Here is a 24,622-nt window from a genome sequence, read left to right on the forward strand (position 1 = left end):
GGCGTCATCCACTCCAATGTTCTGCCTGTATGTGAGCTGCAGCAGGTCCAACACTGTGCTTACCACGGAGTGTAGTTGGCTGAGGATGATCTTAACACTTCACACTAACAGTCTTCATCAGTGGGAGGTCAAGGTGACTGGTCTGTAGTGGTTGGACTCCTTGGCGTATGCCGTCTTAGGCACCGGTAATTAAAACTCACAATAACAAACACTCTGGGCGTTCCTAAGGCAAATTACTTTGGGTAAATTCAATTAAGTAAACTTAAAGACCATACAAATAAAACTGGTAAAGCAATAAAATGGAGAATAAACTTACATTTGCATGGATGCAAAAACATGAGGAACAAAAGTGCATGTCCAAATGAAAGTGTATTCCAGAGTGGGGGATAAATTGAATTTCCCATAGGAGGGCTACTTGAGAGGGTGACGGGGTGGGGGGTACTCTGGTAGAGGGTGAATTCTGATTGGTTGAGGGATAGGGTGTTATGCACTGTTGAAAACAACAGTGTCCAGGAACAGAAAACAGTAATAACCTAGTGATACCCTAATGTCCAGCTAAAATTAATAACCCAGTGAACAGACACTCTGGAAAACCAGTGCCTCTAGATGAGTTCATTTTTGACGTCAGCCCTGACCTCTGCCCCTGACAGACCCTGGTGTAAGTTCATTACAAATGGATAATGTACAGACATACACTGTTCAAATCCCGATCCAGACCCCCAGAGTTTAAAATCTCATTACCTTAAATTGGTGAATGTCATGTTTGAGTTATCATAGCTGGGTAATGCCCAGTGTTATGGCACCAAACAAGACAGAATTCATGGATTGATGAATTGAAACATTAAATATGGCTCTTGCTATCTATGCAGGTCCTCAGACGTAAAGTCCCAGAGTTAGAGACTATATCGTCCAGTTATTAAGGACTGTCTGCAGTTCCAACAGTGAACATTCATGCCAGACTCCAGTATCTAGTGCAGCAACGGGTTAGCACATGGTCTGTTATTAGGAAAAGCTCAGCATCTTCACCCTTTGAGAAAAAACCCTCTGGGAGGAGATTATTGATAATTGTATTGAGATTCGTTTTAAATCTAATAAGTTCACAACATTCCCTGACACTTAAAAAGGTACAGTTGGGTTGTATTTACACATGAACTGTTCTTTTTCAGTGCTAATTAGTGAATGCTAATAGGCTAACATGCTAAACTAAAATAGTAAACCTGTGAGATAGGTGTGTAACATATTTCCAGACATTGATTTTTGAGGGATCTTTTTTCCGTTTTATTTTAGTATCTTTTTTTTTTTTTTAATTTTTGTTCATTAGTGTTATTGGTATTTTATTTACATATTTCACGGATTTTACGTGTTATTTCCCTGACCTTAACCCTCTGGGGTCGACGCACGTGCCGGCGCGTTTTGACGCATCTTTTCCTGATAAGGCCGGAACAAACTTAAATTACTCCGTCAATTCTGATCGTACAGATAAATGAAATATATCATTCAAATCTGTAAAGCGTCTAGTTTTAGTGGTATACCATCATAATAACAACAAAACGTTGTGCTTTTTTTAAATAAAGAAAGCCGACAGGGTGCGCTCTCTGCGCCTTTTCTGTCTCTGCCATTTCTCTTCACAGATGCGTAAATAAAACAACCAGAATCTCATGTGGTAGAAATTTCTTTAAGTTTGAGAGTTGCTAATTCTCAGAAAACAACCACAAGTGTGATGAATCATCTCAGGTTTAATCACGGGTCTGGAGAGGACGTCCTTGCAGAAGTCCTCTGCCACCTGTGTTACAAGAGCAGTTTATTCAATTCAATTCAATTCAATTTTATTTGTATAGCGCCAAATCACAATACAAATCATCTCAAGGCACTTTACAAAAACTAAAACTAAAAACCCAACAATTCCCTTATGAGCAAGCACTTGGCGACAGTGGAGAGGAAAAAACTCCCTTTAACGGAAGAAAAAAACCTCCAGCAGAACCGGGCTCAGTTTGGGCGGCCATCTGCCTCGACCGGTTGGGGTGAGTGGATAGAGCAGAGAGAAAAGAACAGCAACAATAAACAACAAATAGACACTGCAAGTTGGTGGGGCCAGTAACTGCACATCAGCGATAAACAGCTCCAGGACCAGGGACACCTGCAGAAGGTACAGAGAGAGAGAGAGAGAGAGAGAGGGAGGGAGAGAGCACAAACTAGGGGAGAGAGAGAGCACAAGGTTATATACTGTACTTTGGACTAATCCTGAACAGACCGCCACATTGTTTGTTCAAGTACTATCTTCAGTCTTCTTACCATCAAAGAAACAAATTGTTGGCAGTCATTTACAACCTCCTACGCTAAAACACTAAACCAATAAACAGACAGAACCACATACCATGAAAGGGTCAAGCAAACATTCAACCCCCACATTGGTTTAAGTTAGTGACCATTTGCTCTGTTGTAAAATCCTCACATTCCCCCCCTTTTGACACAAAGTGACCAATCAGAGGGAAAAAAACATTACATTATTAGTCAGGGTATTTCTATAGCACTGTCATCATATGGGTTTCCTGAGGTCCAATCATTCAATTGTATTTCATCAGTCTTTGTTGATTCAGTTATAGGATATGTGTCCATGTCCTTTAAAGTGTGAAACTGTCCTTTTTTGAAGCTGATTTTGACCAAATCCTTGATTCCTCTGACATCTCCTTGCATTGCTCTGTCGAGACTGCAGGCTCCTTCTGTGAGGTGGTGTAGGTTCCTGCTGGTGAGCAGTTTGGAGAATTTTATTTTTTATCTGGTCCATGTCTGACTTCTCTCGGTTCCTTTCTGCGTGTAGACGTGTCCATACATTTGACAAAGTCTTTGTTTCCCAGCCAACACGACATGAATACAGTTTCCATGCGGGTGCAATAATCAGCTGGTGACTCACCCCCCTTTTCCAGTATCATGAATCTCAAACCAGCAGACTCTCTGAGGAACTGCAGTCCGCACAGCTTCATCCAAGGTGTCCATCGTAGAGGTGAATTGTTGTGATCCCACTGGTGCCGTGTTGTGGGTCTGATGTGTCCCCATCGGAGTTTGACAAATCTGCAAAACATAACTTCTACTTTCTCACCCTACATTTCTTTTTGTCTTTCTTATTCTCATCAACATCACTTCTCTACCTTTACCCTTAATTCTGCAGCAGATTTTTCTTACTTCTATTTCTGCCTCCCTTTCTCACTCCTGAAAAGAGTGCCAATTTATTTCTTCCTTCTTTGTTTTCCTTCTTTCACTTCCTCTTCTCCTTCTCAACAACATTCTATAACCACATTTTTAACCCATTTATCTACAATCAGTTAGCACTGGGGCTGGTGCTTACACTTTCATTGGGCTTATAACACACACACACACAATAGTTCTCATTCACACTGATCTTCCCATCTCATCATATGGTCAGATCTTATCACACAAACACTAACTTTGGGTAACTTTCTTCAGCCAGGTAGTTTGTATGACACATTCGTTCCGAGCAACGTCCCCTTATTGTACACACATTGTGCATACAAGACACTGAAGGAGTCACCACAAAGCTTATAAAATTATCACCTCATTCATATGCCCAGTTCATGATATGGGACAATTTCTAAGGTGGTTCTTATAGACAATAACATCTTACTACTCATAGACAATAGCGTACTTCTTATTTAACAGCTTAGCATATTATCCCAATAGACCACTTCGCTCTCAGAGTGCAGGCCTACTTGTGGTTCCCAGAGTTCTCAAAAGCAGAATGGGAGGCGGAGCCTTTAGCTATCAAGCTCCTCTCCTTGTTTATTGTTGCTGTTCTTTTCTCTCTGCTCTATCCACTCACCCCAACCGGTCGAGGCAGATGGCCGCCCAAACTGAGCCCGGTTCTGCTGGAGGTTTTTTTTTCTTCCGTTAAAGGGAGTTTTTTTCCTCTCCACTGTCGCCAAGTGCTTGCTCATAAGGAAATTGTTGGGTTCTTAGTTTTAGTTTTTGTAAAGTGCCTTGAGATGATTTGTATTGTGATTTGGCGCTATACAAATAAAATTGAATTGAATTGAATTGAATTAGTTCACATTAACAACATTATCATACTTCTCATTAACCCTCTGGGGTCTGAGGGGGTTTTTGGGGCCTGGACAAATTTTGACATGTCCTGACATTTGTACTTTTTTCAGTGTTTTTTAAACATATTAATGTTTAAAGTCTGATAACACTGTAATCAGCACAAAATTGGCTACAATAATATGTGAGCAGCAAGTTTATACATGATTGTGTTTTTGAGAAAAAAGTGTTTATGCATGGTTAGTGAAAAACTACAATTTTTTACTCACTGAAATAAGACCATAAAACACAAACAGAACATTGGTTCACAAGACTTTGGAGACCAGCATGTTGTAGGCTAAAGTGTTTACTTCAGAGTGCTGTGAATGTCATCTTGTTCACACATTCACAGTAAACAATACACTGATTTAAATTTTCTAAGACACTTTTTGTCCAGAAAGACCATACGCAAGAGGGTGTGTCTGAGGATGAATAGTCATGTGATTTACCTGAGAACACAAAAGACACACTGAACGATCAGACAAAGACGCGCATAATGAGCCTTTCAGTCAATGTAGATGGGACGGATTAGTGCAGCACAATACAACACAATGAGGAGCCAAACGATCCTCATTTGAGTTAAAATCAGTGTTTTTACTCTGAGGACAAGCTAAACTATTTGTCTCTGTGTGGAATGTAAGGAGCGCCGCTTCACGTGCGTAACGCGCCATCATCCAAACGCGCCGAAAAAGTGCGTAAATTCTATGATGAAGTTTGATATTTTGTGTCATTTCTCGGGGGTGTGCACATATTTACCTGGTTCACCTGAGATTATTTACATGTGAACAGTGAACAGAGTACAAGGCGGGACCGCATTACCTGTAATGAGGTGAGACAGGAAGAAACGGACTTCTCCTTACGTTCATACGGATTAAATAAAAAGTGATGATTTGTTTTCGACTTGAATTGTTTCACTCAAAAGAAAACATTTCAAGCTTTCTAGCCATATGATTCTTATTTTTATGAGCCAAGTATTCGCTGAGATTCTGGTTGTTTTATTTACGCGTCTGTGAAGAGAAATGGCAGAGACAGAAAAGTCCGAGAGTGCACCCTTTACAGATTTGAATGATATACTTCTTTTATCTGTACGCTCAGAATTGACGGAGTAATTTAAGTTTGTTTCGGCCTTGTCAGAAAAAGATGCGTCAAAACGCGCCGGCGCGTTCGTCGACCCCAGAGGGTTAACAATCATAGCTTACTTCTTCAGTACTGTCTTAATTTTTTCATGTTTTCCACGTACGGGTCGTTTCCTTAATAAACCATATGGCTTCCCGAAGGAAAGCCATACAAGTGTGATGAATCATCTCAGGTTTAATCACGGGCCCGGAGAGGACGTCCTTGCAGAAGACCTCTGCCGTCTGTGTCACAAGAGCAGTTTATATACCGTACTTTGGACTAATCCTGAACAGACCTCCACATTGTTTGTTCAGGTACTATCTTCAGTCTTCTTACCATCAAAGAAACAAATTGTTGGCAGTCATTTACAACCTCCTACCCTAAAACACTAAACCAATAAACAGACAGAACCACATACCATGAAAGGGTCAAGCAAACATTCAACCCCCACATTGGTTTAAGTTAGTGACCATTTGCTCTGTTGTAAAATCCTCACACTCAGCGAATACTTGGCTCATAAAAATAAGAATTATATGGCTAGAAAGCTTGAAATGTTTTCTTTTGAGTGAAACAATTCAAGTCGAAAACAAATCATCACTTTTTATTTAATCCGTATGAACGTAAGGAGAAGTCCGTTTCTTCCTGTCTCAACTCATTACAGGTAATGCGGTCCCGCCTTGTACTCTGTTCACTGTTCACATGTAAATAATCTCAGGTGAACCAGGTAAAGATGTACACGCCCCCGAGAAATGACACAAAATATCAAACTTCATCATAGAATTTACTCACTTTTTCGGCGCGTTTGGATGATGGCGTGTTACGCACGTGAAGCGGCGCTCCTTACATTCCACACAGAGACAAATAGTTTAGCTTGTCCTCAGAGTAAAAACACTGATTTTAACTCAAATGAGGATCGTTTGGCTCCTCATTGTGTTGTATTGTGCTGCACTAATCCGTCCCATCTACATTGACTGAAAGGCTCATTATGCGCGTCTTTGTCTGATCGTTCAGTGCGTCTTTTGTGTTCTCAGGTAAATCACATGACTATTCATCCTCAGACACACCCTCTTGCATATGGCCTTTCTGGACAAAAAGTGTCTTAGAAAATTTAAATCAGTGTATTGTTTACTGTGAATGTGTGAACAAGATGACATTCACAGCACTCTGAAGTAAACACTTTAGCCTACAACATGCTGGTCTCCAAAGTCTGTTTGTGTTTGTGTTTGTGTTTTATGGTCTTATTTCAGTGAGTAAAAAATTTTAGTTTTTCACTAACCATGCATAAACACTTTTTTCTCAAAAACACAATCATGTATAAACTTGCTGCTCACATATTATTGTAGCCAATTTTGTGCTGATTACAGTGTCATTAGACTTTAGATATTAATATGTTTAAAAGACACTGAAAAAAGCACAAATGTCAGGACATTTCAAAATTTGTCCAGGCCCCCAAAACCCCCTCAGACCCCAGAGGGTTAACAAAATAAGTTTATCTGTGTTAGTAAAGATAATAACCCAATTTTATCCACACAGTGACAGAAATGGCTTTCCAATGAAAAGTGGACCACAGATGTGTGAGAATATGCAACAGGTAATAAGGGATAATGAAACCAACATTATGGTTTGTCTGGATATATTAATTTTAAACCTCATCACTCCTCCCTCTACTGCGTAAGTGAACACAGGCAGAGAGAAGGATATGGATTCACTTTCTCTCTCTCACACACAACCACAGTGGTTAGACACTCAGACACAGGTAAACACAGCTGGTTTCCAATAAATGGAGGGGGGGTGGAGCCACAGTGATTGTGTGAGCCAGGTACCTGAAAAGAAGGAGGGAACAGTGAAGGTGTTCAGACTCCATTTACAGACAACAAAACAGAAAGAGAAGACGTGGCAGGTGAAGGCAGGTGAGTGTTAATCCAACATTATTCTTATTATTTTACTGTCAGTCTGAGTCTGTTATCTCTCTGAGGACTGTGGAGGGAGAAGAGTCACTATAAACTTCAGTAAATAAAAAGAGATTCAAAGGAAAGAAGCAGCTTCAATTGTTTGTGTGTCTATGTGTGTGAAAGAGGACCAATTTGAGCTTAATATCCTGGGAGTTAGGCCATTTTGGCTGGTCACAGCTTGTTTGAGTGTTGGGACTTTGTTTTAAGATAAGGTCACAATTAGATTTAGGTTAGAGCAAGGATCAAGGGAAGGGTTTATGAGTGCACAGAACAGTTATGGGTGTGTGTATTGTTTGGTATGTTTGGATGTGACTTCCATGACTTCTCATTATTCTTGTGCTCGTGTGTGTGTGTGTGTGTGTGTGTGTGTATCTGTATCTGTATCTGTATGTCTGTTTAGTCAGTGGACATTGCCAGAAGGGGAACTTTCTGTCTCATCCATCATTTAAAATGACAACACACCTTGTGTTTGGGATAATTTACAGTGGGGTGAATAGAAAAGAAAGTAGCAGACTAATTCTCCTGAATACATGTTTATTTTCCTCCCGTGGCTGTATTTATTCTCACACACTTTCATAACCACACAACCATTTCGAGAAAAGGAACCCCAAATCCTAATGGGGTTTCACTCAGTTTTCACCGTAGGTGCATTGCAGATAGTATCAAAATATACTGCCTATTTTATGTGCACCCATACAATGACAATGCAATGCAATCAATTCTTAACAGCTGTTCTTCTGTTTGCTCACCTTGTTGCTTAAAGTGTCTGCTTAGCACTGTGTGAAAGCTTCATGTCTTGCCCTATTTATCTCAAAAACCAACCAGCATTATGAAGTGCTTTAATGCAAACTCTTGCATTTCTCTTTAGAGTTTGTGGGGGTTTTACACCGTGTCAAGGGGTCATTTGAATGTTTGCTTGACCCTTTGATGGTATGTGGTTCTGTCTCTTTTATTGGGTTAGTGTTTTATGGTTGTAGAGGTTGTAAATAACTGCCAACAATTTGGTTAGTGCTGGTAGAGGCCTGGAGGTAGAGGACACCTGAACAAACATGTAGGGTCTGCTCAGATGAGTCGACCCCTTGTGATAAAGTGTATACAAACCTGGTGTTGTAACACAGAGTCAGAGGATTTCTGCAAGGATGTCCTCTCCCGGCCCGTGATTAAACCTGAGATGATTCATTACACTTGTGGTTGTTTCTGAGAATTAGCACCGTCTGTTTGGGGCCACACAACAGTGTGTGTGTGTGTGCATGTGTGTCTGTCTTTGTCTGTGTGTGTGTGTGTGTGGGTGTGTCGCTGTCACTATCTTGTCTGGAAACATTCTCAACATGCCTTTGATTGTCTTTTGGAGAAAGGTGCGGCTTCAACCCAGTATGTTTGTTTTCCTGTACTTTTCCCGCCAGTTCACACCCCCTGAATCACACAGGTGAATGGAAATGAGCAGGGCCATTGTGAGTGACCTGTTTTGTATAATTAGGGTTACCATTTCCAAGATTTAAAGGTCAGAAGTTGCAAACTGCTTGTGGCTGCAAATTCATGGTGTCAGTGTTTAAATAAATAAATGCATCTCTGTCATGAGTCCCCTTCTGGGACACATAACAGAATGCTTCCACCATGCATGGACCCAGCGGACAGCAAGGGGAGGTCGCCGGAGGACAGATTGAGCGGGTGGCTCTTTCTTTCTTTCTTCTCTTCTCTTTCTTTCAGCTGTTTTTCAGCCACTTGCAATCCTCCGGGGATTACCGGGAGGTCATGGATTTGTGCGGTCGGTTGGAAGGGGAGTTTCGTCACCCTCCTCAGCAACAATTATTGTCATTTGTGACAAGGGAAAGGGCAGTTGTGATGGCTTCCCTCTTCGCCAACCTGCACGCCATACTGGAGATGTGCTTCCCTTCTATGAGGCAAGGAAGAGGTGCCTAGCCTCCCTCGATCCCGCGGCTGGAACACCAGAGCCCGAGCCCCCAGCTGGTTAGCCCGAACCCCTGGCCAGTGAGCCTATGCCCCAGTTCCCAGCACCCCAATCGCCTGAGCCCCTACTGACTTCCCAGTGTCCGGAACCTCAGGGTGCCGACGAAGCCATTCCCGCTGAGATTCCACGGCAGTCTTCTTCACTGGTTCCTCAGTCGCTTACGCCGGCAGAGGCGCACGCCATTTGGAGGGAACTCAAGACTCAGTCCCAGGCTCCATGGGACCTCGTGCCCATCCCAGGTGGCAGCACACCCACTACCCGATGATGACAGCAACGCGGTAGGGGGTCAATTCCATCTCCAGCTGGGGGGCCTGAGTGTTTCCTTTCCCAGCCTGAACACTTTGCTCCTCAGCTTAAGGTTCCTTCCCCTCAGGCTGGGTCTTCTCCCCCTCAGTCTGAGGCCTATCTCCTTCAGCTTAAGGTTTCATTTCCTCAGCCTGAGGTGTCTCTTCTTCACCCTGAGCTTTTTCTTCACCTCACTCGCCCAGCCTGAGCAACCACCCTTCCTTTGGCCCGAGCTGTGTTACCTCCCTCAGCCGGAGTCCCTTATCTCCCACTCTGGGTTCCCTCATACACTCTTTCCTTCTCTAACTGAGCCCAGTGTCTTCTTGCCGCTGGAGTCCGGAACTGTCTCTTCACTGCTGGAGTCCAGAGTTCCTTCCATGTCACCGGAGCCTCAGGCAGCCACCTCGCTGCAGCTCGAGTATCCAGCACCACAGCAGACAGGACCTCTGAACTGGCCGCCCCGACGACGACGTAGAGACTGACTCCAGAGCCTCAGTGCGCCAACGCTTGTGCCCCTGCTGGGGCTCACGTCTCCAGAGCCCCTGTTTCCGGACCCTCAGCGTGCCGACGATGACATCCCCACAGAGGTCCTCTTCCAATCTCCAGCGGGCCTGACATCTGTTTTCCCAGCTGGCCACTCACCGAGCTGCCCTCACTGCCCAGCCAGAGTTTCCGTGGGGTTGGCTCTCCCTTGGTCAGTGCGCATCACTGGGGAGGAACCTCGGACTGTGGACCGTCTTCCTCCCACCCACCCTTGCTGCCTATCACTTCATTCTCCCTCCTCTAAACTATGTTGGGAGCCGGCCCTCGAGGGGGGGGTACTGTCATGAGTCCCCTTTTGGGACTTCCTGCCGGGACTCTTATTTTGTAGGGACTTCCTGTTTTCCCCCTGCATTGGTCCCTGGCAGTTTCACGTTAATCACTGTGATCATTCTGACCTGTGTTCAATTACCTGCTGTTCAGTTCCTTAAAATAAATAAATACTTCCTATGCTTCCTTGTTCCTTGCAGAAGCATTAACCTGTGTTAGTGACTGAAAGCCTTTGTGAAAGCCTTATATGTCTTACGTGGCAGACTACGCCGTTACGCCGGCAATTAGATGTCAACTGTTACGGTTGAACTTGTGTTTTTCCTGAGCCCTGGGATTTCCAGGAGAATTGTTAAACCTCATTTTGTCCTGCATTTGGGTCCTGTCTCTCCTTCCTCTTTCCAGCACCTCAACACATAATCTCATTCATGACATACCATTCCAACAGCACCGGTTTCCTTGTCTATCTATCTATCTATCTATCTATCTATCTATCTATCTATCTATCTATCTATCTATCTATCTATCTATCTATCTATCTATCTATCTATCTATCTTTTACCCAAAGAGAGCTGGGATAGGCTCCAGCAGATCCCTGTGACCATAAATTGAATGGAATAAGCCGGTATAAATTATGATGGATGGATGGAAAACCATCTGAAATAACCAAGCCTGAATCCGATAATCAGAAAACCAACTGAAATCTGATTGAAATGACTGTGTAGATGGTTTTTATTATCCCTGATGGATATTTGAATTAACAATGTATACATCTGTATCAGTTTAAGCACGTTTCAGTGTATTTTATATTTTAAGTAAACAGCTTTGAAGACTTCCAGGCCAACCAACCCTGGATTTTCCCCTTAATTCCTCCCCTGTATATCTTTGTGTACACTTTTCAAGTTTGACAGTGTTGTGAATATTCTGCATTATTTTTTCTGTGAATTTAAAGATTTTAATAACCTGCTGAGAATTTTATGTCCTGCAATTACAGATAATTTTATAAGGATTTGTTTTATGGATTGGAAGATGAATTTTATATGTTCTCTCTGAAGAAGTCTTTGTGTATGTGTGTGTGTTTGGGAATGACTGATATGAACAGATTTGTTTGTCATGACTCTTGTGTTCAGAGCTCACAGTCAGTGTCACTGGTTTCCCTCTCATACCAGAGAAGATGAGGGTTTGTGTGGAGGAAGAGGATGACAGAGCTGGGTCTCCAGGATCCAGTTGTCTGTCTATGAAGAGTGACTTTTCCAAAGGTCATGCCCCAGACTTCAGTTCTGAACAGGGACTCTCAGACACAATGTAAGTGACTGTTTCTACTAACCATAAGCTGCACGTAAGCAAGATCATAACACATAAAACACACCTGTCTGAACCACCATTGCACTGTTGTGTTCATCATTTATGTACTTTATTCACTCTCCCTTTATAAAATTTTGAGGTTTTAATATAGATATGGATTAACAGTGCTTTCAAAAGATAATACACTTCTTGCCTGGTTTGCAGCATGATATTGATTTTCCTACTCATTTTCATGTTCTATACATTTTCTGGGTTTGGTTTGGTTTTTCTGGTGTCACCCCTGTTGATTACAGTGGAGCTGATCTCCCCATTTCTGACCATATGTTAATATCTTTTAATGACCACTTAGCACTATCTGAACTAAGGTGCCATGTGTAATTTCATTTTGCAATATTAATGGATTGTTGTAAGGCCTTTCCTGACTCCCAACCCTTTCAGTAGCCTGGTTGTTGCCGTGGCTACAAAACCTCAGCACCCAACGTCTATAGGGAGCAACTGGGTTCGCCAGCCCCGTTGCATTACTTCAGCCAATAGGTCTGAATACTTCACCCTTTTCGTTCATTTACTTCACTAATTGCAGCCTCTCATGGCACAGTTAGTTTCACAATGAATAAGGACTTTTGTGTGGTTGACCACAGTATTAGGGCTGGCCTGAGATTAGTTGTAATTATCTCAGGTGGAAAGATGAACCTCTGGTCCAGATCAACCTGCATTTTCCAGTCCGGGGCTGTGTCCAGCAGGGTTTTTTTTTTCTATTTTTGTAGTTGGCTTTACTAGAAGCTGTCTGCTCTTATGAAGGCATTGGCTTTTGTGAAACCAGGCGTTAGAGTAGAGAGGGCATTGGTGGTAGTTCTCCTTCCCTCCAGGATAATTGCCAGTTGTCTCAGAACCTGATTGTGCCTTCAGGTGTAACATCCTTGAGAAAGACTGGTTAAGACCAGGATAAGCCTTAGTGTTGCTGGGGTTTGACAGAGAGGACATGATGAATCTTCTCCAAACCATTGGTTAAGGTTCTTGGGTGTGGGGAACATCATAAGTGGCTCTGATGATGAAGGTCATTCTGCTTCCTTACATTTCCCACAGAGTTTTTATGTTGCTCCAGATTTTCCCAGTTAGTCCACTGTCCCTGTTTGGCCTGTGAGACAGCCTTTGTCCGTCCCTCTGTCTCCTCTTTCTGCCGGACCTCAGCTACTATCAGTTTTCACTTCTGGGTGGATGTTGCTTTGTGCCATATGTGTCGACTTGTCCCAAGTCCAAAACCCCCTCTTCCCTGCTGCACCTGTCGTACAATGTCTCCATGCCTGAGAGCTGTTTTTGCTTGCTGTATGGCCTCTGTCGGGGTTCACTTGCTCCCAGTTGCCAGTTTGGGAGCAGCTGCTTGTATTACAGCATCTTGAAACTTGATCAAGGTCATATCCAGTCTCACTTTGGTGCAATTGTACTCTTCAGTGAGGCTAGACAAAGGCAGTTCCAGGGCACCTTTCCCATACAGGCCAATAGTACTGAGGCATTGCAAGAGTCCAAGCCACTTCTTAATATAAAAATTGATTGTTCTCTCCAGCTTCTCAGGGAACAATCCAAATTGCAGGCACCACAGTTTCAGTTTGCCAGGAAGCAAGGTGTTATTTATGCTGTTAAGGCCTTTAATGGTTTCTTCCCTCAGTTGGTCACTCTGATCTAAGTTCTTGAGGTTTGAATGTACCATCGCCCTAAGCTTTTAACTGGCATTTCCAACATCATTGGAATGGGTGTTTCCTCGATGTGGAATCTCTGGTCTACCAGCTTCCCTCTGACAATGAATATGCTTCTAGATTTAACTTCATACATGCCCGTGTTATGTTGGCATGAAGCTTTTCCAGTAGACTTTTGGTACACGAAATGGTTGAAGTCAGGGTAGTCATGTCATCAACGTAGGCACGAAAACGAGGAAGATGCTGTCCAGACTGCAGATGTTCTCCTCCTACTACTTTTTTTATTTTCAAAAAATGCGCCGTTCTGAATGGCAGCAAGTCTGTGTAGCTCCTGTGTTTTTTTGAAGTTTTTTGTAGTTTTTTTGTATGTTTTTTTTTTGTAGGTCTGAATACTTGTTGCCATGTGTACTGGCTGAAGTTGAGTAGTGTACAGTAGAGATGTTATATGTTATTAACTGAGTGCCTTTATCTGTTAATTATATTTCAAATTTCATGCACAAGTTAATAAGAGCTGCAGGGCAATCAGAATTTCTATCTATCTATCTATCTATCTATCTATCTATCTATCTATCTATCTATCTATCTATCTATCTATCTATCTATCTATCTATCTATCTATCTATCTATCTATCTATCTATCTATCTATCTATCTATCTATCTACTACCCATTTGGAAGTTTGAATAATCATAAGACATGCAGAACTCTTCCTTCCTTTTTTGAAGTCTGGATTTGATGCCGTTTCATACTAGTATGTTCCAAGCATCCTGAGAAACCTGGTTTACCAGCTTTCTGTATGGACATAGCAATCAAATTGTTCTGTTTGAGGTATGTTGTCAACCTTTGAGCAACAATGTGTCAAGATTTGTCAGACTTGAGGACCAAATAAACGCCCACACCACTCTCAGTTTAAGAGGTTTTATTGTCACAAGAATTAATGAGTGAGAATGTGAAGAATAGTTTGATGGGGACATAGACCAGACGATATATGGTGTAGGATGATTGCTGACTAAGCCCATGCCAGTAACTTCGGAGTAGCCTAGGCAGATGACTGATGGAATCCAGAATCTTGGCCCGCAGAGCAGCATCTGACGGAATCTGTCTTTGTTCTGGTCAGGAACTCCAAGTACTCTGATAAGCAAACTCAAAACAGTTAAATGTAACAGAGAAACTCCTCCAAAAGACTAATCCAAAAACAAGAATGGGAGGGAGAAAATCACAGTTCTCTTGGTAACTTAAAAAAGGAACAAAGCTAAACACGGAAAATCATGGTTCTTGACTTCAGATAGTCCAATCATGGAAATCCTCCCGGACCTCTTGACATCATGCGAGTGACAATCCACTTGAAAATAATCAGAGTTCTTCTTGAAGGTAAGCAAAGACTTGCTTGATGAATTACCTCCTGGGTCGGGCAGTATGAATGATGCTCTTCTGGACGTGGCGAAGCAGACAATCCGGCGATCTGAGTGTGGTCGGCGAGGAGTATAAGAGCTGTGAAAATACAATAGCAAACAGGTGAGTAATGTTGACAAATTAGCTGACAGGAAACGGAGAGCAGCCGGCTGCACGTGGACCCTTCAAAACAAAGGTGGGGCGTTGGAAGTAAAACTGCCCGACATGACACAATGCTCAGTGCTCCTTCAACAGAAATCAAGAGATTGAGTTGTCAAAATTGGTTGATGCTTGAGGCATCCTTTGGAATTAACACTCCGCCTGCTCTTTGCCATGTTTTTTGGATGGTTTGCTTCTTCCAAGCCACTTTCATTTACCTTCACAGGAACCGAAGGACCTCTGGAGCATTCTTATGAAGTTGGTGTGGTGGGCAGGGGATGGGGCGGTGCCCTAGTGCCCTCGATTGGCCAGCTGCCACTGCGTTTTTGACTACATAAAGAGCGCAAGTGAAAGTGTGCAAACAGTGTAGAAAGTACACAAGAGAGTATATGTATATACCCTAAATATGAGTATATTTAGGGACAAAACAAAGTGATGTAAGTGTAAACATGACATGCTGCACAGTGTAGATAAGTAAATTACAGGTTGGTGATGAAGAGCAGGTGGCACCAACCATGTTCCTCAAGGCCCGCTGTCCTGCCTATTTTTCAGATATCCCCGCTCTACACACTGGTGACTACCTGGATCAGGTGTGTTCAGCCAATCAGAAACTGGAAGAGAAGAGATAGTTGGAAAACCAGCAGGACAGTGGGCCTTGAGGAGCAGGGTTGGTGACCCCTGATGTAGAGTATTACTTGAATAATTAGCAGCAAATAATTGGCAATAAAATGCCAGCTATCCTGTGGGCTAAGATTTCACTGGTACAATTAAAAATTGTCAGTACCAACAGCACAGCTTAAGCTGTTCACGTTTTAGTTCTAGATTTGTTTTATTTATACAGGAAATTTCTTCACAGAGAGAAAAAGAAAACTGGTATTTCTGTGGAGGAAATCTTGTTAAGGAGCAATCTAATGAGGAAACGTTTTGGTTCCTGGAGTGGAAGAAGATCCTGGTCCTGCAGACCTAAACTGCAGACAGCCAGCCAGGCCAGCACTGTAAAAAGTAAGATATTACATTTCTCATTTTTGAAAACTGGACTACTTGTTTCATAATATGTTTGTTATGTCACAGATTACAAATTTTTGTTCATCAAATTCTTTATGCTCACAATGTTTCTTATACATAGCAGATGTGGGTCTGCTGGAGGTTTTAGATGAACATAAGACCAATTTGAGGATGAGATGTGAATGTGTGACTGAAGGAACTGATCAAAGAGGAAGTGGAATCCTCCTCAACAAGATCTACACTGAGCTCTACATCACAGAGGGACTGAGTCAAGACGTTAATACCCAACATGAGGTCAGGCAGCTAGAGACCCCTTCCAATATGAAGACCTTCCATGACACTCTGATTAAGTGTCACAAGATCTTTAAAGCCTTCCCTGACCAGCAGAAACCCATCAGAGTGGTTCTGACCAGTGGTGTTGCTGGTGTTGGAAAAACCTTCTCAGTACAAAAGTTCAGTCTGGACTGGGCAGAGGGTTCAGAAAACCAAGACATCACTCTGCTGGTCCTACTTTCGTTCAGGGAACTGAACCTGATTAAAGATGAGCAGATCAGTCTTCTCAGGCTGCTCCATGTTTTCTATCCAACATTACAGAAGGTCACAGCAGAGCAGCTGGCTGTCTGTAAAGCTCTGTTTATCTTTGACGGCCTGGATGAAAGCAGACTTTCACTGGATTTCAACAACAGGAAGATGATGTCTGATGTCACACATGAGGCCTCAGTCAATGAGCTGCTAATAAACATCATCCAGGGGAATCTGCTTCCCTCAGCTCTGGTCTGGATAACTTCCCGACCTGCAGCAGCCAATCAGATCCCTCCTACATGTGTGGACAGGGTGACAGAAGTACAAGGCTTCACTGATGCCCAGAAGGACGAGTACTTCAGGAGGAGGTCCAGGGATGAAGAGCTGTCCAGAAGAATCATCTTACACATCAAGACATCCAAGACCCTCCACATCATGTGTCAAATCCCAGTCTTTTGTTGGATCACTGCTACAGTACTGGAGCACATGTTGACCACAGAGCAGAGAGGAGAGCTGCCCAAGACTCTGACTGACCTATACTCACACTTCCTGCTGGTTCAGACAAATAGGAAGAAGCACAAGTACCATGAGGGAAATGAGACAAGTCCACAGGAGCTGACAGAGGCTGACAGGGATGTTCTTCTGAAGCTGGGGAGGCTGGCATTTGAACAACTGGAGAACAGAAACATCATGTTCTACCAAGAAGACGTGGAACAGTGTGGTCTGGATGTCACAGAGGCCTCAGTGTACTCAGGAGTCTGTACAGAGATCTTCAAAAGAGAGAGTGTGATTTACCAGAAATCAGTCTACTGCTTTGTTCATCTGAGTGTTCAGGAGTTTCTGGCTGCAGTCTACATGGTCCACTGTTACACAAACAGGAATACAGAAGTATTGAAGAAGTTCCTAGGGAAAGACGAGACAGATTTAACTGTGGATGTCTTTCTGATCAAGGCACTGATAAAATCCCTCCAAAGTAAAAGTGGCCATCTGGATCTCTTTGTACTCTTCCTTCATGGCCTCTGCCTGGAGTCCAACCAGCGACTCTTAGGAGGCCTGCTGGGTCAGACTGAGAACAGTCCCAAAACCATCCAGAAAGTCATCAAAAAACTGAAGGACATGAATACCCAAACAAGAGGACATGAAAAAAGAAAAAGGGACATTAGCATGTACAATATCTCTCCTGACAGAAGCATCAACATCTTCCACTGTCTAATGGAGCTGAACGACTACTCAGTCCATCAGGAGATCCAAGAGTTCCTCAAGTCAGGGAACAGATCAGATAAGGAACTCTCTGAGGTCCACTGCTCAGCTCTGGCCTACATTCTGCAGATGTCAGAGGAGGTTCTGGATGAGCTGGACCTGCACAAGTACAACACATCAAAGGAGGGACGACGGAGACTGATTCCAGCTGTGAGGAACTGCAGAAAGGCTGTGTAAGTCCAGATGTGATCATCAACATAATGTTCCTCTTGTTTATTGTGATAATGACAGCAGCTGGATTATGTCCCAGATGTTCTTGAGCTGTTCCAAATGGTGCAACTACAAAAGTTGCAGATGTTGTGGTTTTTTGATATCTGTCATTCATTTAATTTGCAAATGATTTTAGATCTTTGGTAAATATGTGTGCCCTCACAGACTTTCTGACTGTGGACTCTTAGAGACTCACTGCAACATTGTGGCCTCAGCTCTGAAGTCCAACCCCTCCCATCTGACAGAACTGGACCTGAGTGAAAACTACCTGCATGATACAGGAGTGCAGCAGCTGTGTGGTGGACTTGAGAGTCCACACTGTAGACTGGAGACTCTGAGGTCAGTTTACTGACTGTTACTATTGTAGATCATAGATATTGAATCCACAACTGAAACTCATGTGAATGTTGGTTGTTCCCTTCAGTGTTTCCGTTGTTCTTCTATTCTCAGCAGACTAAGAATTATTCCTTCAGTTTCACTTCATTTCAGTGAGCTGTCTTCAATAATGTGTGTTCACTGGCATTTCTCCCAGCCACTGAACTCTTGGTTTCTACACAAACTGTAGGAAATAACCAGGAGTTTTTGCATGAAGTAGATATATTTTATTACATTTTGTTAAAAAAAGATGTATCCTCAGAGTTAGGGTTATCAAACCTCTCTAATCTGTTCTTAAAACTCAAGTTGCTGCCAACTTTTCAAAAAACCTTGGAGTGAGATTTGGTGGGGGCAAATCAAAAGTTTTAAACATACACAATGATATTTTTTTTTGTGCAAAAACATTTTTATTAATTTACTGTACATCACAGTCTCAGTGTAAGGTCTAGGGTCAAGTTACTACAGGTGTGTGACTCTGAATGTGTACAAACAAATAAGGGTCAAATTAACATGGGGGTACCAATGGGTCCAGTCTATTGAACCACTGAGAACCAGTTAAATTCTAATCCTTACCAAACAAAATAAACAGAAATAACCATTAATGGACACTCAAACAGTCCAAACAACAAACTGTGCCTCATCCTGCAACCCTATTAGTGTGCCTTGTTGTATTGACTTGTGGCCTTCTTTCAGACCAAGCTGTTCCTGGTCTTGGTCTTGCTCATCCTCACCACAGAAAACATAATTTCTGCATTCACATTTTTGAGTGCGGAAGCACCAGGGCAAGCTTCGCAATGCTGGCGAGCCTTTCAAACAGGCTTAACCCTGTCACCTGTAAAGAAGAAGAACAGAACTTTATCAATTCTTTGCAGGAAATTACCTTTCTTACAGGAGCAATTACACACCCATCACCCAGGACCAAGAAGCAAAGACTGACTATACATCTGTAATATGAAAAATTACAGAATGTAAAACATGATAAAAATTAACCCTATAAATATGCATAGTGTATAGTATGTAATGTATAAAAATATCCATGGAGAGTCAATATGCATGGCATAAGCATGGCAGTTAAGAGTAGTAAATAAGTGGAAATATGGAAGTCATTAGTTAGTGATTCGAATGTTTGATTTGGTATAATTTAACATCAGATACCCTCCCTGACACAACCCTCTGCATTTATCTGAACTTGGGACGGCACAAGATTTTCCATTGTGTTCCTGGTGTTCAAGAATAATTCTTACCTTATTATTTGGCTTGCCGTTTCAGCCCAGAAGCTCTCAATTTCTATCTCCTCTGGGTTGTACAGGGGACACACTGGCATGGTCTGGTATTCCAGGAACTTGTCATTCAGGAGGTCATGCTCCTGTGGTGCAGGGGAAAAATCCTAACCTCTCAAGAAAATAAAGGGCATCTTTTAAACCACATTCCAACCTCGAACATGTACAAACTTTGCATGCTTGAGCAATGGTTCTTGTAAGGGCAGCTTAAACCACAGCATTGATCAGAAATGCCAATACAACTTCATGAAATTTCTTTATCTGCTGTGGTGTGATTTCTCCATCATCCAGGAGCCTGCTGAGCTTTGTCCTGGTGGTGAAGCCAATATTGAGTTTTCGTCACAGATACAATAAATAAGGTTATCAGAAATGCACTGGCATGCTGCTGATCATATGCAGCATGACACATGAAATCCCATGTCAAGTGGACTGAAGGACCTGCTGTTTTTCCTGATGGCTCTTGCCCTTAATGTGTTGCTAAATATCTGTAAGACCCTGGTGGCAATATGCGTTTTCTACACAACATACAAAACACCAGTAATGTGGCTAAGACTTTCTTTAGTGATGAATGACTATGTTGTGGTCCACTCATTTTTAAATATACATCTGTATGTTCCTGCTCCACCCAAGGCTCTACTCTTCGGCCTCTGCTCAGGCCACCTCTGTTCTTGGTTTTGTATCTGACATTCTGTCTTTTGCTGTTTGTTTTGCTTTTTGCTGCTTTTCAGCCTGCTGTTGTATCTGTCGCTGTTCTGTTGGCTGCTTTTCTGTCTGTCTTGGACATGTCTGTTGCTGTCGTTGTTGTTGTTCTGTCCATCCTGATTGTTTGTCTGTCTCTCATGTGGCTCTTTTCTTGGGTGGCTGATCTTTTGAGAAATAAAAGAATATCTTTGTCTTTTCTTCTCGTGGCTCTGCTTTATCTTTTTGAGGCATATGTCAAACCTTCAGTCTTAAGTTCCAAATGACTGAGTCTCACAGAAAGTTCATGTATTTGTGTCTAAAGAGCCACATGTGTCAGCAGAAAATCCTCTGAACTAATCTTGTCTTTTTCCTTTTGGCTGCTCCCTTTAGGGGTCGCCACAACGAATCATTTGCCTCCATTTGACCCTATCCTCTGTATCCTTCACACGCACACCAACTATCCTCATGTCCTCCTTCACTACATCCAAGAACCTCCTCTTTGGTCTTCCTCTAGGCCTCCTTCCTGGCAGCTCTAACCTCAGCATCCTTTTGCCAATGTTTTTTTACTGTCCCTTCTCTGAACATCTCCCTGGCTTTTTCTCCAAAACATTTAACATGAGCTGTCCCTCTGATGTACTCATTCCTGATCCTATGCATCCTCGTCACTCCCAAAAAACATCATCACCTCCTGTCTTTTTCTCACACCACTGTCTCTAAACCATACAACATTGCTGGTCTCACCACTGTCTTGTACACCTTTCCTTTCATTCTTGCTGACACTCTTTTGTCACACATCACACCTGACACTTTCCTCCACCCATTCCAACCTGCTTGCACACGTCTCTTCACTTCTTTTCCACACTCTCTGTTGCTTTGGACTGTTGACCCTAGGTACTTAACCCTCTGGGGTCTGAGGGGGTTTTGGGGGCCTGGACAAATTTTGACATGTCCTGACATTTGTGCTTTTTTCAGTGTCTTTTAAACATATTAATATCTAAAGTCTAATAACACTGTAATCAGCACAAAATTGGCTACAATAATATGTGAGCTTCAAGAAAAAAGTGTTTATGCATGGTTAGTGAAAAACTACAATTTTTTACTCACTGAAATAAGACCATAAAACACAAACAGAACATTGGTTCACAAGACTTTGGAGACCAGCATGTTGTAGGCTAAAGTGTTTACTTCAGAGTGCTGTGAATGTCATCTTGTTCACACATTCACAGTAAACAATACACTGATTTAAATTTTCTAAGACACTTTTTGTCCAGAAAGGTCATATGCAAGAGGGTGTGTCTGAGGATGAATAGTCATGTGATTTACCTGAGAACACAAAAGACGCACTGAACACCACACCACACACCAGACAAAGATGCGCATAATGAGCCTTTCAGTCAATGTAGATGGGACGGATTAGTGCAGCACAATACAACACAATGAGGAGCCAAACGATCCTCATTTGAGTTAAAATCAGTGTTTTTACTCTGAGGACAAGCTAAAGTATTTGTCTCTGTGTGGAATACAAGAAGCGCTTCTTCACATCCGTGACGCGCCATCATCCAAACGCGCAGAAAAAGTGAGTAAATTCTATGATGAAGTTTGACGTTTTATGTCATTTCTCGGGGGTGTGCACATATTTACCTGGTTCACCTGAGATTATTTACATGTGAACAGTGAATTACCTGTAATAAGGTGAGACAGGAAAAAACGGACTTCTCCTTACGTTCATATGGATTAAATAGAAAGTGATGATTTGTTTTCGACTTGAATTGTTTCACTTAAAAGAAAACATTTCAAGCTTTCTAGCCATATAATTCTTATTTTTATGAGCCAAGTATTCGCTGAGATTCTGGTTGTTTTATTTACGCGTCTGTGAAGAGAAATGGCAGAGACAGAAAAGTCCGAGAGCGCACCCTGTCGGCTTTCTTCTTTCGGCCTTATCAGGACAAGATGCGTCAAAACGCGCCAACGCGTGCGTCGACCCCAGAGGGTTAAAATCCTCCGCCTTCTTCACCTCTACTCCCTGTAACCTCACCGTTCTACTTGAGTCCCTTTCATTTACACACATACTCTGTTCCTCTTCTTTCCATAGCAAACCTCCACTTCTCTAGAATTTCCTCCACCTGCTCCCTGCTCTCACTACAGATGACAATGTTATCTGCAAACATCATGGTCCATGGAGATTCCTGTCTAATCTCATCTGTCAACCTGTCCATCACCACAGCAAACAAGAAGGGCCTCAAAGCCGATCCTTGGTGCAGTTCCACCTCCACTTTGAACTCCTCTGTCATACACTTTTTCCAAATCTACAAAGACACAATGCAGCTCCTTCTGGCCTTCTCTATACTTCTCCATCAGCATTCTCAAAGCAAAGATTGCATCTGTGGTACTCTTTCTTGGCATGAAACCATACTGCTGCTCACAAATGCTCACTTCTGACCTCAGCCAAGCCCTCCACTACCCTTTCCCATAACTTCATTGTGTGACTCATCAGCTTTATTCCTCTGTAGTTTCCACAACACTGCATGTCTCCCTTGTTCTTAAAGATGGGCACCAGTACACTTCTCCTCCATTCCTCAGGCATCCTCTCACACTCATTTCCCTCAAGTAGCCCAGTTAAAACCTCTACTGCCACCTCTCCTAAACACTTCCATACCTCCACAGATATGTCGTCAGGACCAACTGCCTTTCCACTCTTCATCCTTACTGATCTTTGCTACTTCCTGCTCCACAGCAGTCACCTCTTCTACTCCTCTACTCTGTTCTAATATTTTCATTCAACTCTTCAAAGTATTCTTCCTTCCATCTTTCCATCACACTTGTGGCACCTGTCAAAACATTTCCATCCCTGTCCTTGATCACCCTAACCTGCTGCACATCCTTCCCATCTCTGTCTCTCTGCCTTGCCAACCTGTACAAATCCACCTCTCCCTCCTTAGTGTCCAACCTATCATACAAATCCCCATATGACCTTTGTTTGGCCTTTACCACCTCTACCTTCACCTTACATTGCATCTCCCTGTACTCCTGTCTGTTCTCTTCTGTCCTTTCAATGTCCCACTTCTTCTTAGCTAAACTTTTCCTCTTAACACATTCCTGAACTTCCTCATTCCACCACCAAGTCTCCTTATCTGCTTTCCTCTTTCCAGATGACACACCAAGTACCCTCCTACCTCTCTCCCTGATCACTTTAGCTGTAGCTGTCCAGTCATCTGGAAGAACCTCCTGACCTCCCAGAACCTGTTTCAGCTCCTGCCTGAAAGCCACACAACACTCTTCCTTTTACAACTTCCACCTGTGGGGCATAACCACTGACAACATTCAACATCACACCTTCATCTTCCAGCTTCAGACTCATCACCCTATCTGACACTCTCTTCACCTCCAGAACATTCCTAGCAAAATCCTCCTTCAGGATAACTCCTACTCCATTCCTCTTTCCATCCACACCATGATAAAACAGTGTGAACCCTGCTCCTAATCTATAGGCCTTGCTACCTTTCCACCTGGTCTCCTGAACACACAAGCTATCCACCTTTCTTCTCTCCATCATATCAGCCAACTCTCCAGTTTTCCCTGACAACATTCCTACATTCAAAGTCCCTACTCTAAGTCCTACACTCCTGCCCTTCCTCTTCTCTCTTACCTACGAACACGCCTTCCTCCTCTCCTTCTTCAACCAACAGTAGTCCAATTTTCACTGGCACTCTGTAGGTCAACAGCACCAGTGGCGGTCGTTGTTAACCCGGGCCACGACCGATCCGGTATGGAAGTCATATTTGTGATTCGCATGTTTGATTTGGCTGAAATTTTACGTAGGATACCCTTTGCATTTACCTGGACATGGGACCAGCACATGAAGACACTGGATTATGGTTGCATTATTTAAGTTTAATACTCTAATTTAAATCCTCAAAATATACATACTGTCACATCTAAGCTGCTCTGAAACTTGTGTACAGCTGGCAAATACTCAAAGTGAGGGAGGGTTTGAGATAATTTGTTGCTTTTTTTTTTCCAGATTCAGGGCGTGACACAAACACAATGAATTGGGGAAGGTAACATCAGACCTCAGGTTCATCCAAAGACTGAATATTAAAGAACAAGTAGATCAGAGTTAACGGACACTTCAACGTGAGAAATCAGGGATGTGGCATGAGAGCATGCGTGAGAGCATGTGAAACCAAAAAAATGTCTCATGGCGAAGAAGTCAGAAATCCTCCGTTGTATTGGCAGCTACTAAATGAACCAACATCAACATTAATGAAGCAGTTGATTAACCCGTAGCTTCAACATGAACGTCAGTTGAGCAGCAGCAGATGGGAAATATTGATAATTGGATGATACTGATTTTTTGGTAACTGGTAGAATAACCACTGCAACATTCTGACTTTTTACACCTGATTCTTCACAAACTACTGTGAAGGCTGGCATTCTGATGATCTACAATAACAGAACGACAAAGTCCCTCTACTCATTTCAGAGAAAAGCTTATTGATTAGGACACATCTGATTGATTATC

The 24,622-nt window shown here is 42.7% G+C and overlaps 1 protein-coding gene across 1 annotated transcript in view; it reads left to right on the plus strand.

Moving 5' to 3' along the window:
• Positions 1–7,082: 7,082 nt before the first annotated feature.
• Positions 7,083–24,622, plus strand: part of LOC113137750 (NLR family CARD domain-containing protein 3-like) — a 30,870-nt gene continuing 13,330 nt past the window's right edge. The window contains exons 1-5 of the mRNA XM_026319584.1: positions 7,083–7,118; positions 11,352–11,526; positions 15,624–15,769; positions 15,894–17,727; positions 17,930–18,103. Coding sequence (XP_026175369.1) covers positions 11,396–11,526; positions 15,624–15,769; positions 15,894–17,727; positions 17,930–18,103 — 2,285 coding nt within the window. The 5' untranslated portion in view covers positions 7,083–7,118; positions 11,352–11,395. The remainder of the gene's footprint in view (positions 7,119–11,351; positions 11,527–15,623; positions 15,770–15,893; positions 17,728–17,929; positions 18,104–24,622) is intronic.

The sequence above is a fragment of the Mastacembelus armatus genome, unplaced genomic scaffold, assembly GCF_900324485.2.
Source record: "Mastacembelus armatus unplaced genomic scaffold, fMasArm1.2, whole genome shotgun sequence".
Lineage (NCBI taxonomy): Eukaryota > Metazoa > Chordata > Actinopteri > Synbranchiformes > Mastacembelidae > Mastacembelus > Mastacembelus armatus.